The sequence below is a fragment of the Oncorhynchus tshawytscha genome, linkage group LG26 (genome assembly GCF_018296145.1).
Source record: "Oncorhynchus tshawytscha isolate Ot180627B linkage group LG26, Otsh_v2.0, whole genome shotgun sequence".
NCBI lineage: Eukaryota > Metazoa > Chordata > Actinopteri > Salmoniformes > Salmonidae > Oncorhynchus > Oncorhynchus tshawytscha.
The window spans coordinates 27,338,628-27,351,390 of record NC_056454.1 but is presented as its reverse complement, the minus strand read 5'-3'; the positions used below and the strand labels follow the sequence as shown (position 1 = coordinate 27,351,390).

The window sequence follows — 12,763 nt, the reverse complement described above, 5'->3', positions numbered from 1 at the left end:
ACAGAACCAGGCCAAATACAGGGAGAGACGCAAGGAAGGAGGGAGCGAGAAAAGCCTTTTTCCCTAGCTGGAGTTCCGTTGTGTTGGACTAGCTTGTGAAATTCGTAGCCAAGCTCTAGCAGTCCATTCACTCCCATAGCCCTCTGAACACAGGCGTGTAACACAGACTGACAGACATATGGTGAAAACCATGACACACACATCTGGCCCAACAACACACAGATAGGCCCCATGTTTGTCTCCTTCATATTTCCATAACCTCATTCTGTCTGTAGACTCTCCATAAGGGAAGCTAACAAAAACAACACATTTATAATCACTGTTTTTTAAACAGTCAGCTTTGCCCTAGGGAAACATTCAAATCCCAGACTGGAACTGACTGTTTGGGAGCATGACTGACATTTTGTGTTTCAGATTTGGAGGTTTATACTGTGTAACTTGGGTTTTAATTAATGTTTGCTATGTTTGTAAACATCTGGGAATAGACAAGATTCTTTCTCAGATTTTGTTTTCTGAAGTCTCCTTAAATTGTGATTCTCATCTTAGAAAAAGGAGTTCAGACGATTTACATTATGTCAATTTTGATCAGCTATATGTGGCCAGTAAGAAAGTTGGCAAGACTTTACATCTCTTATACCAGGGAAACAACCTATGAAATAACCTTTAACTTGCAGTCGGAGCCTTAATCTAGGACCAGTCATTGACTTGTGTGACTGAGGTGTAACCAGGTCTATGATCTGTTCCTAGGTCTGTGAGCTTGTTCGGTTCCTGATTGAGAACTGCAGGAAGGTCTTGGGAGATGACGTCCCCTCTCTGTTTAGTGGATTCCCTCAGAAGAGCAATAGCAGCGACCATGGATCAGGTAAACAAAGTCAATGTATTCACTGAAGAAATAACAACATCTAATTGAAAATTATATTGTACAGTGCTCTAAACAAATGCTGTTCGTTTTGGTTGGAGAAAACTTCATAAGATAAAGTTGGATAGGGACAGAGGGAGAGGGAGGAAGAGAGGTCCCAAACCAAGCAGAACTGAAATGACACAGAGGTGGTTTAATTTGCCACGGGTCTTCACAAGGGTTTAGAAAGTTCATGAGTGTGTGTGTTTATGGCAAGACAGTGTATTGTAGACATTATCATCATTATAGAGTAGATTAGCCCTGACTAGCTTGTGTGTGCGTGTGCGTGTGTGTGTGTGCGCGTGCTTTGAGTGTTCTCTCAGACCTCTCCATAAGTCATTGTCTCTGTGAGGTCTGCTGATTGGGGTCACTATGTTGACCTCATTCATTAAAGTGATTAGTACACTCTCAGACACTCATTAACACACCAGTCAATTTCCTCTTCTCCCCTAAACCAGGGGTAGGCAACTAGATTCAGCCGCGGGCCAATTTTTGTTGGAGCGACTGGTTGGTGGCGGAGCATAATTATAATAATTTGTGCACTGCAAATTGACCACAGCTAAGCCCAAAAAGAGATCATACAATCATTTATCTAAATTGACCACAACTAAGCCCAAAAAGAGATCACACAATCATTTATCTAAATTGACCACAACTAAGCCCAAAAAGAGATCACACGATCATTTATCTAAATTGACCACAACTAAGCCCAAAAAGAGATCACACGATCATTTATCTAAATTGACCACAACTAAGCCCAAAAAGAGATCACACGATCATTTATCTAAATTGACCACAACTAAGCCCAAAAAGAGATCATACAATCATTTATCTAAATTGACCACAACTAAGCCCAAAAAGAGATCACACGATCATTTATCTAAATTGACCACAACTAAGCCCAAAAAGAGATCACACGATAATGTATTTTTTTCTATTTGTGGGAATACTTGGAAACATATTTCCTAAATTAAACCCATTTTCAGCAAAATTCCTGGAGATTTTAAAGTATTTTTATTACCAAAAACTCACCCCAGGTTGAAATTGGTGAAAGCCCTCAATGACACCCATGCTATAACAGCCTTTTGGCCACTAGAGGCCTCAATCATTCTTTATGACCTAAACCAACCCCTATGAATGGCAGCTGTATGCTTGGGACTATGACAGCACTTTGTGCTTGTTTTCAAACCCTCTATCTAATGAAATGGAGGTTTGTTCAAACTCTCTCCTTCTCCATTTCCCTCCACCCCAGCTTTATTGGCATGATAGTCAGTCAGTGCAACATTTCCAACACTTCCAAAGCGGAAGTGGGAACATATGAAATCCATAACAATCAAAATGGACCGCATGTCATAACAATAATTTTAGCATATTAACTCTCTAACTCCCCCCGCTTCTCTCTTTTCCTCTCTCCTTCCCTCCGTAGACGTGTCCTCTTTCCAGATGAATGACTCATCCTATGACAGTCTGGAGAATGAGTTAAACGAGGACCCAGAGTCGCCCTTCCAGGAGTCCCACCCTCTGAGAGACAAGGCCAAGCCTGACAGCTGCAGCAGAGACTCTGTCATCACCCTGAGTGACTGTGACCCCGACCCTGACCCTGAGGCTGAGGCTGACCTCCTACATATTCCCCCACTTGCCAGACCCAGAAAGTTCACCCCCGCCCTACGGCAACCACGCCCACGCCAGTGCTATGTCCAATCACAGGGCCCTAGGAGGTTACGACGCAGCTCAGAGCCTGCCATCGGACACACCCCCGGAGCTCTGATCATCCAATCGGATAAGCACCATTTGGCGTCTCGTAAAGCGAGCTATGACGCGGCGATGGAGGGAGAGGAAGAGGAGGAGGAGGATGAAGTGTTTCAGGGGCTCAGGGCTCTGCAGCTGAAAGACAAAGTGATCACAGGTGGAGAAAGAGGAGGGGTTGGAACTCTCGGGCAGAGGAAGCTGAAACACACCCCACCCTCTCCTTTACGATTGGACGCCAGCTGCTCTAGCCTGTCCTCCCCAGCAACCTCCCCCACAGGTTCCTCCCTTAGTTCCTTAGACTCCGCCTTCTCCCAATATTCCACAGACTATGTCACCAGCGCCGGCTTCCTGTTGGCTGAGTCTTCCCCCCGCTCCCCCCTTTCACCCCGCTCCCCCAAGTGCTCACCCCCAAAGAGAGATACAGTGGACTGGAGTGAAAGCCAGCCCCCTCATTCCTCCCGGACACCCTCTACCCACCACGGACTGCATCCCAACACCTGGCTCAAGAGGAACCTCCGACTGTCACTACGGCAACCTGACAATGGACACCTGGAGGAGGAAGTGGGGAAGGGGAAAGGGGTTAGCCTCCCAAAAGCCTCAGAGTGTAAAGGTGTAGAGGTGACCACCAAGAGGAGGTCCAGTAGCCCTCCATCCTACCAGCAGGCTATCCTACAGCTGCAGAAAAGTAGGTCTCCCTTCTACAGAGGCACAGAGAAACCCCTTACTGTCAGAGAGCTACAGTTGCTGCACGACCAGGCTTGCAATGCCACCCACAGACCCCCCACAGGACGTGACGTCACCCAGCGGCCCACTGGAACAGGAAGTGAGGTCATCCAGCCTCCCCAGGATGTGTTCTATGGACAGAGTGGCTCAACACTAACCCTCCAGAGGCAGAAGTCTCACTCCCTCACCCTGGCCATGGAGGCTGGCCGCAAGGTCCTCACCCTGCCTCGCAGAGCCTCTGAGCCCTCCATGGTGACAGATGCAGCCTCCATCCTCACCCTGGAAAGGCCCTTGGTCAAGTCCCTGACCCACGGGGTCAAAGGTCAGCAGCTCCCTGAGAGCGGACTTAGAGTGTCTGACATTGAGCCACAGCGCAACGGAGCAGGCCCAAACTCAGAGCCACGCTTCTGCCTCTCTCCTTCCGCCACGCGGGCAGTAAGGGACTACTTTTCCTCACAGGAGGGGGCGGATTCAGGCGCGTGCCTGCAGAGGAGTCAGGAGGTCGCTCTGGCCCTTGTCCAGGGGAAGAGGGAGTGGCAAAGCAGGAAGTGTAGCGACCCTTGCGTGGACGACTTTGACCAAATGTTCTTTGCAGAGGAGTCTTACGTTTAAAAGGACTTTTAAGAGACTCTGGGCTTGTTTTATATGGCTAATCAATGTTTGTAGCATAACGTTTTTATGTTGTCATATATGTACAGTTATTTTCCCTTGGTTATGGTAGATGCAGTTGTTTGGTTGTGCTGGAGCTTTTCTTCCATATCTCTGGTAATCAACAACAGGTATAGGTCTATATTTATGTTCATATGCTTTGATATAGTGTTGTGCGAGCTGTAAGAAATCAAATGTGTATTTTTGTACATGATGCCAATACTGCTGCTGTCCTATAGAGTATATTTGCTACAGAATGCACCATTTGTATATTATGTACGCACATGTTACTGCCAAATAAAGGAAACACTTGATGAAATGAGAGATGCAAAGTATATTGAAAGCAGGTGCTTTCACACAGGTGCGGTTCCTGGGTTAATTAAGCAATTAACATCCCATCATGCTTAGGGTGATGTATAAAAATGCCCATTTGCCCATTATTTTGGCTACCATGGCTAGAAGAAGAGATCTCAGTGACTTTGAAAGAGGGGTCTCAAAGGAGCTTAGTGTGTCTCAGTCACCAGATCTCAACCCAGTTGAACACTTATGGGAGATTCTGGAGCGGTGGTCATCAACAAAACACCAAATGATGGAATATCTCATGGAAAAATGGTGTCACATCCCTCTAATATAGTTCCAGACACTTGTAGAATCTATGCCAAGGTGCAATGAAACTGTTCTGGCAGCTTGTGGTGCCCCAACGCCCTATTAAGACACTTTATGTTGGTATTATGGTAGTTACCTGTATATCTGATGTCTAATGCTTATGAAAATGAATGATCAGGATTTGTGACAAAACAAGCAAGTATATCGTAGAGAATCAATGTACCACCACTGTGAAATATATTTTCCTTGGCCAAAAATATTGTATTTTCAGCTGTTTGAAGCTGGTGTACAAAACCGAAAGATGCAAAAACAAAACTTAAGAATGGGAAGCATAGAAATAGTGCACATAGAACAGATATACAGCTTCTTAGACTTGATTTCAATGAGAATGACAGATCTATAACACAAATGTCTATGTGAATTTGGTCAGGCCACCCAAAAAGTTACAGATTGCAGCTTTAAAGGTTGTATTCTGTTCATAACACATATTGTGTCTGTGTCTCACTACTCACATACACTGAGTATACCAAACATTAGGAACACCTTCCTAATATTGAGCTGCACCCCCATCTCCCTCAGAACAGCCTCAATTTGTCAGGGGGCGGACTCTACAGGCTACTAAACGCATTCCACATGGATGCTGGCCCATGTTGACTCCAACGCTTCCCACAGCTGTGTCAAGTTGGCTGGATGTCCCTTGGGTCGTGGACCATTCTTGATACACATGGGAAACTGTTGAGTGTGGAAAACCCAGCAGCATTGCAGTTCTTGACAAGTTACATATTGCAGCTTTAACTATATAACTAACTATTTAGCAGTCTTATGGCTTGGGGGTAGAAGCTGTTCAAGGTCCTGTTGGTTCCAGACTTGGTGCATCAGAATCGCATGCTGTGCGGTAGCACAAAGAACCGTCTGACTTGGGTGGCTGGAGTTTTTGTAAATTAAAAAAAAGGCAAACATTCGGAATTTCTGGTTCTCTATTATTTTGTGCCTTCTTTGGTGACGTTCTGGAGGACGACCCTGCAGAACTGATAAAGTAGAACACTATCATACTAAAAGCACAGTACTGTATTAGTGTTCAAATGTAAACTCTTTACACCTGTTTAGCATTAATCATCAAACTCACAGTTCCCATGAATAACTCATCTGTAATGGTCTCTGGTGTCAGAGTGATGTAGGTCTGGGTCTAAGAGGATAGACTGACAGGTCTGGTAGAGACAGAGTCCACACCCACACTGAGGTGCTGCTTCTCAGAGGACAGACAGGTCTGTTAGAGTTAGTCAGCCAGACAGGGAGACAGAGTCCAAACACAGCTAATTATGTAATGGAAGCAGAGCCATGAACCCCACGGGTTTGGCCCACCTTCCTGGACCTGTCTCAAAGGGTGTGTGTGAGAGAGACTGCACATGTGCACGTGTTGTGTAGGGCTGGATGCTGATTATTAACATAAATATTCCGATTTTTTATATTATTGTTATGGTGATTGAGAGACTTATAAACACTACAAGCTGTGATATCATAAAACGTGCCGCCCATCTTCACTAGTCTGTGGTAGAATTTTGATAAAGGTTTTTCTCTCCAATTATAGAAGGACAAAATAAAAAGGCTTTTGTAACCTGATCAGCAGTTTCTGTGAATAGGAAATATGTCAAATCTAACAGCTACTTTGACTCTCAGGATTATACCAATTTCTGTGTTTGCAGGTCCTGCTCTCACACACACACTGTCACCAGTGGTGTCCCCTCTTTGATGACCCTACTTTAGCATGACTCCACCAGTATTAAGTGTTAAGTCTCTAATCTGAAAGGTACTATATGCTGGCCCACATGACCAAGGTTGACACAGGTTGACCCAAGTTAACACCAGAGAGAAAGAGGCGAAGCGAGAGGGGTCCACGAAAATAAGACCATAAAGTGAGGAATATTTGTATGGAGGTCAGTGAGACCGTCCAATTTGGTCAGCAAAAAATGTCTTTGATAATTTGATGCTTATTTGATCGAATAGGTTTCGTAATGTTTAGGTTGTTAAGAATGGACTAATGTAAAAGTGGATGCACGTGGCATTTTGGCAACTTTGGGAAAAAAACGACTTCATATCAGAGTTGTGCCTGTTATTCACATGCGTATCTGCCCACTCATTGGCTAGAATGCTTCCACCTGATCGCGGGACCATCTTGTCAATATAATAGATCATCTTTGACACAAGCTCTGTGTATTTCTCAGGTCAGGAGTCAGGTAAAGCCTACTAGATGGATTTTGAAGTTAACTGATTCTGCCTGCTTATAGTACCTCTGCAGAGGTGCTAAACTAGGTGGGGAAGTAGTATAAGCAGGAATGGTTGGTTTAGTAATCAGGTTTTTTTGTGAGGGAGCTTGATGGAGTTATTAGTAGTTATAACTAGGGGGGTTAAGAACAACTCATGGCCCTCGTTATCTAAAACATACCGCATTAGAATTCACTGCTAGTACAGGAGCATTTTCTTTAGAAAAGCAAACTCTAAAGTTTGACCCTTGAAGCTATGTTGTTGATGCGTTGGGAGTCTGTTAAGTTTGGAGAGGGGAGGCTCTAACAATCTGCAATAAACGTGAGTGATCTACTGTCCCTGACACTGTGAGCCCTTGGAGAGGACAGAATGTGCAGGGCTTCTGACAAGGTCCCTGTGCAGCTTTATGTTACCACCTGGGCCTAAACCCTGGTATCTTGCACGTCATAAGACTGTGTTGGCCAGCTGGGCTAAAGCCTACATTAGCTTGGGGACTGGAGAGCTAACGAAAGTTGTCAGGTCTCTGGCAATGTTTCTCATCACGCAAGAGTGGCTACCCCATCCATACAGACATACTTATTAACAATATCCTCTGATTGGCACCATTGTTGAATTCCAAGGTAATATAATGAGCCGTTGAACTCTCCACCCTGTAACGATACACTGAGGCACTGAGCATCTGTGCGGTTGTATTTTGACAGCAACTCTCGCCTATCTACACTCTTTCCACTGGGTTTGTGGATTCTTATGGGGGACATTGCTCGTAGCGCAGGTGCAGCCAACACGCCCGGTTCCTCTCTGTTTTCCTTGGAGACAGTGAATTTGCTTTTTGTTTTGATTGGGTCCAGTTAAGAGGATGGTGGTGGGGGTTCGGAGCTGCTCAATGAGGTGTCTTGGCTGGCTCACGGCCCTCTCTGATGAAGTCACAGTTGATACTATCTGGCTCTCTTACAAATCCCAGTCAAAACAGCCATTAACAGTATTTTCCCCTCATTTTGCACTCTTGACCCACGCGGAATAACATGTTACCTCCCTGCACAGAAATCCGGATAAATCTCCCAGCTGTTGTTTGTCTGACACACATACTGGTGTTGATACACTGTTACAATGAGAAGCAGGCATGAGTCACCCACTACTTAATGTGCTGTGGGACCCAGCACGTGATGTTAATTTAGGGAAGAGATAATATGACAATATGTGTCATATTATATCATTCTAAATATGTTAAGACTAATGATATTTATTATTGCAGTCATTGAGTATAATCTGGACTAGTTATCACTTTTACAATCATACTTTTGTCAAAAAAAGGAGATAGAACTAATATTTCTCATAGTTTTCAGACCAAGTTAAATGCCATAGAGGCAATTCTTACAGGCTGGTCACTTTAGGTCTTAAAACAAAAATGTAAGGCAAAACCATATTATTAAGAGATAAACTTGTCAATTTCTGAAGGGGTTTTGAGATCTTTGTGTCCAAATACCGCAAAATTACAGGCCTTGGAAAAATGTATCAGGACACCAAATCCCCAGGATTTGAACCTGAGGTGGACACAAGACTTCGCGAGTCAGAGATGGTTATGGGCAGATGAGAGCGGAAGACAATAGGCAGAAAGAGAGAAGAAGAGAGGGAGGGAAGACAGGACTAGCCACATAGTCTCAGAAGAGCAGCCAAGCAGTGATGGAAATCTGGGTTGATCCAACGTTTCTGGAACACTCAGTGACAAGGATGTCTCTGTACTCAGTGGGGTACATTCTTGGCACCTGGCCTCTGCTGTGTTCTGAACAGGTCCTCGGAAACCCTGTCTGATCATGCTGTGTTCTGAACAGGTCCCCGGAAACCCTGTCTGATCTTGCTGTGTTCTGAACAGGTCCTCGGAAACCCTGTCTGATCATGCTGTGTTCTGAACAGGTCCCCGGAAACCCATCTGATCTTGCTGTGTTCTGAACTTGTCCTGGAAACTTCAAAGACTTGTGTGCTCACATACCCCTGGACCCTGTCCGTCTGTGCGCACACACACACCTTTATAACACCGCATTCATGGTTAGCCGTTCCAAGAGCACAAGACAACCCTAACTTTTGACAAAGTCTCCTCCCTCTTCCTGTGTTTACCTGTGTGTGATTTACAACTCAGAATGGATGGTTCTTCCAATTACCTACTAAACCTTTTATGACCTGCACTTTCACGCATGCACGTATGCACACTTATGTAACTTCAAGACCATAACAAAGACCTAACCAGTTTCCAGAGAACCCTGTGACCACTAGATGCAGACAATGGGTCTTGTGAGGGAGAGATGGAACAGAGGGGTGTGTGTGTGTCAGATATGTGATGGAGGGGAGTGTGTCCAGACTCCACAGGAGTGGGTGGCTATTATTATGCTGACCTTTGAACCCTAACTCAGGGGGAACTCTTCAGTTACACAAGGTTCTGTGTTTACTGTACATTTGTGTCAAGGCATCCACTTACAGGTATAGGATCTTCATTTGATCACTTTTAGTGTATTCAAGGTTTAAAAAGCTTCTAAAGTTTGTAATTTCCACTTTACAATTTTTAGACTTGATCTGCCCTAACAAAAAATGTATCAACCTCTACAAAAATGTGAATTAATTAACATTTCCTGTTGAGGCAGGATTATTTTCCCGCAGGGAGAACCTGGTCAAATTAAGATCCTAAATCTGTAGCTACAGTACAATATAATGATAACAGTGCTGCACAGCCTCCAATAATCCTTTACTTCTGACAGAGAGGAATCTGCACTCCAACCTTTGGTACAGTTCAGGATGGAAAGGGATCTACAGAATAACAGTGTTGTTGTGACTAAACAGTCATTTGTTACAATGTACAGACCAGTCCACATTGTAAAGGATTATTCTGTTCTAGGAATGGCAAAGAGATGTCTTTATTAAAGTACCTCAAAGACTATGACTCATGTCCTTCCCTCCTTAGCACCTGTAACGATGTGCGCTGAGAGTCGAGAAGCAAGTTCAGGGAGTGAGTGTTGTAATAAAATAAACAGAACATAATACAAACCAAGAAAAACACAGACATGAAACAGAGACAATGACGCCTGGGGGAGGAACCAAAGGGAGTGACATATATAGGTCAGGTAATCAAGGAAGTGATGGAGTCCAGGTGAGTCTGACGACGCGCAGGTACGCGTAACGATGGTGACAGGTGTGCGCCATAAGGACCTAGAGGCCGGAGAGGGAGCATAAGTGACAGTACCAAATCAATTTTCAATATATACACACACACATATACACACACACTTGAAGTCTGAAGTTTACATACACTTAGGTTGGAGTCATTAAAACTCGTTTTTCAACCACTCCACAAATTTCTTGTTAAAAAAAACTATAGTTTTGGCAAGTCAGTTAGGACATCTACTTTGTGCATAACACAATTAATTGTTTACAGACAGAATATTTCACTGTATCACAATTCCAGTGGGTCAGAAGTTTACATACACTAAGTTGACTGTGCCTTTAAAGCTTGGAAAATTCCAGAAAATTATGTCACAGCTTTAGAAGCTTCTGATAGGCTAATTGACATAATTTGAGTCAATTGGAGGTGTACCTGTGGATGTATTTCAAGGCCTACCTTCAAACTCAGTGCCTCTTTGCTTGGCATCATGGGAAAATAAAAAGAAATATCAGAAAAAATATTGTAGACCTCCACAAGTCTGGTTTATCCTTGGGAGCAATTTCCAAATGCCTGAAGGTACCACGTCCATCTGTACAAACAATAGTACGCAAGAATAAACACCATGGGACCACGCAGCCGTCATACCACTCAGGAAGGAGACACGTTCGGTCTCCTAGAGATGGACATACATTGGTGCGAAAAGTGCAAATCAATCCCAGAACAGCAGCAAAAGGAACTCGTGAAGATGCTGGAGGAAACGGGTACAAAAGTATCTATATCCACAGTAAAACGAGTCCTATATCGACATAACCTGAAAGGCCGCTCAGCAAGGAAGAAGCCAATGCTCCAAACTGCCATAGAAAAGCCAGACTACGGTTTGCAACTGCACATGGGGACAAAGATCGTACTTTTTGGACAAATGTCCTCTGGTCTGATGAAACAAAAATAGAACTGTTTGGCCATAATGACCATCGTTCTGTTTGGAGGGAAAAGGGGGATGCTTGGAAGCCGAAGAACACCATCCCAACCGTGAAGCACGGGGGTGGCAGCATCATGTTGTGGGGGTGCTTTACTGTAGGAGGGACTGGTGCACTTCACAAAATAGATGGCATCATGAGAGAGGAAAATTATGTGGATATATTGAAGCAACATCTCAAGACATCAGTCAGGAAGTTAAAGCTTGGTCGCAAATGGGTCTTCCAAATGGACAATGACACCAAGCATACTTCCAAAGTTGTGGCAAAATGGCTTAAGGACAACAAGGTCAAGGTATTGGAGTGGCCATCACAAAGCCCTGACCTCAATCCTATAGAACATTTGTGGGCAGAACTGAAAAAGCGTGTGTGATCAAGGAGGCCTACAAACCTGACTCAATTATTGTCAGGAGGAATGGGCCAAAATTCACCCAACTTATTGTGGGAAGCTTGTAGAAGGCTACCTGAAACATTTGACCCACGTTAAACAATTTAAAAGGCAATGCTACCAAATACTAACCAGTGCTCAAGCACATTGGCTAACCGGGCTATCTGCATTGTGTCCCACCACCCGCCAACCCCTCTTTACGCAACTGCTACTCTCTGTTCATCATATATGCAGTCACTTTAACCATATGTACATACTACCTCAATCAGCCTGACTAACCGGTGTCTGTATGTAACCTCGCTACTGTATATAGCCTGTCTTTTTATTTCTTTACTTACCCATTGTTCACCTAATACCTTTTTTGCACTATTGGTTAGAGGCTGTAAGTAAGCATTTCACTGTAAGGCAATACCTTAATATTAATACCTGTTGTATTCGGCGCACATGACAAACTTTGATTTGATTTGTATGTAAACGTCTGACCCACTGTGATGAAAGAAATAAAAGCTGAAATAAATCACTCTCTCCTATTCTGACATTTCACATTCTTAAAATAAAGTGGTGATCCTAACTGACCTAGGACATGAATTTTTTACTAGGATTAAATGTCTCGAATTGTGAAAAACTGAGTTGAAATGCATTTGGCTAAGGTGTATGTAAACCTCCGACTTCAACTGTAAATCAATCTTCCCTATTCCATTCTGACTCATGTATGAATATGTTTAACCTATATTTCCTTCCACTTGTACCTACCCATGAACCCTCATCTCACCCCTCCCCTGACGTTGCTACCTCTTTATTAGCCTCTCTCCACGTTTCCATTTGTCAACCCTGTCCTCACATCTCTACCTTAGTCACCTAACCCCTTTGTCCATACCTTTGCAGTGTTCCCCTTTCTCACCCCTTTACTCCGGTCTCTCCCCTCCCTCTCTCTCAGTGACGGTTGATTGATGTGTTTGTCAGCTGCTCTCTCTCAGAACAAAGATGACGTCATCACTGAGCGACACCTCAGATGAGTGACTGTGTCGAAGCCATTTCTTTTCCACTGCTCCCACTAATAACCCCTCTGAGTGTGACAACACATTCCACACGATCCATCTTTGAGTTGTGTCTCAATTAGAACTAGGGGAAAGCGGAGGCAACATAAACACACATTTCTCAGGGGGGGAAAGGAGGAGTCTGACAAAATGAGAAGAGTGCAACAGTGTAGAGATGCTGAACACAGAGGAAGAATGCTCAGAATGTTAGAGATTATAAATGTGAAATGTTTTGTAAAGTTAGTATTATAGCTTAGGCCTACCTGAACGTGGGTGACAAGGTGGAATGACAAGGTAAAATGACGGTAAGAAATAATATACAGTGGATGC

At 44.0% G+C, this 12,763-nt stretch overlaps 1 protein-coding gene across 1 annotated transcript in view; it reads left to right on the top strand.

The window, feature by feature from the left end:
* Window positions 1–4,340, top strand: part of LOC112225033 (rho GTPase-activating protein 20-like) — a 56,750-nt gene extending 52,410 nt beyond the window's left edge. The window contains exons 12-13 of the mRNA XM_042306639.1: window positions 748–862; window positions 2,325–4,340. Of these exons, the coding sequence (XP_042162573.1) occupies window positions 748–862; window positions 2,325–3,982 (1,773 nt within the window). The 3' untranslated portion in view covers window positions 3,983–4,340. The remainder of the gene's footprint in view (window positions 1–747; window positions 863–2,324) is intronic.
* The last annotated feature ends 8,423 nt before the right edge of the window (window positions 4,341–12,763 follow it).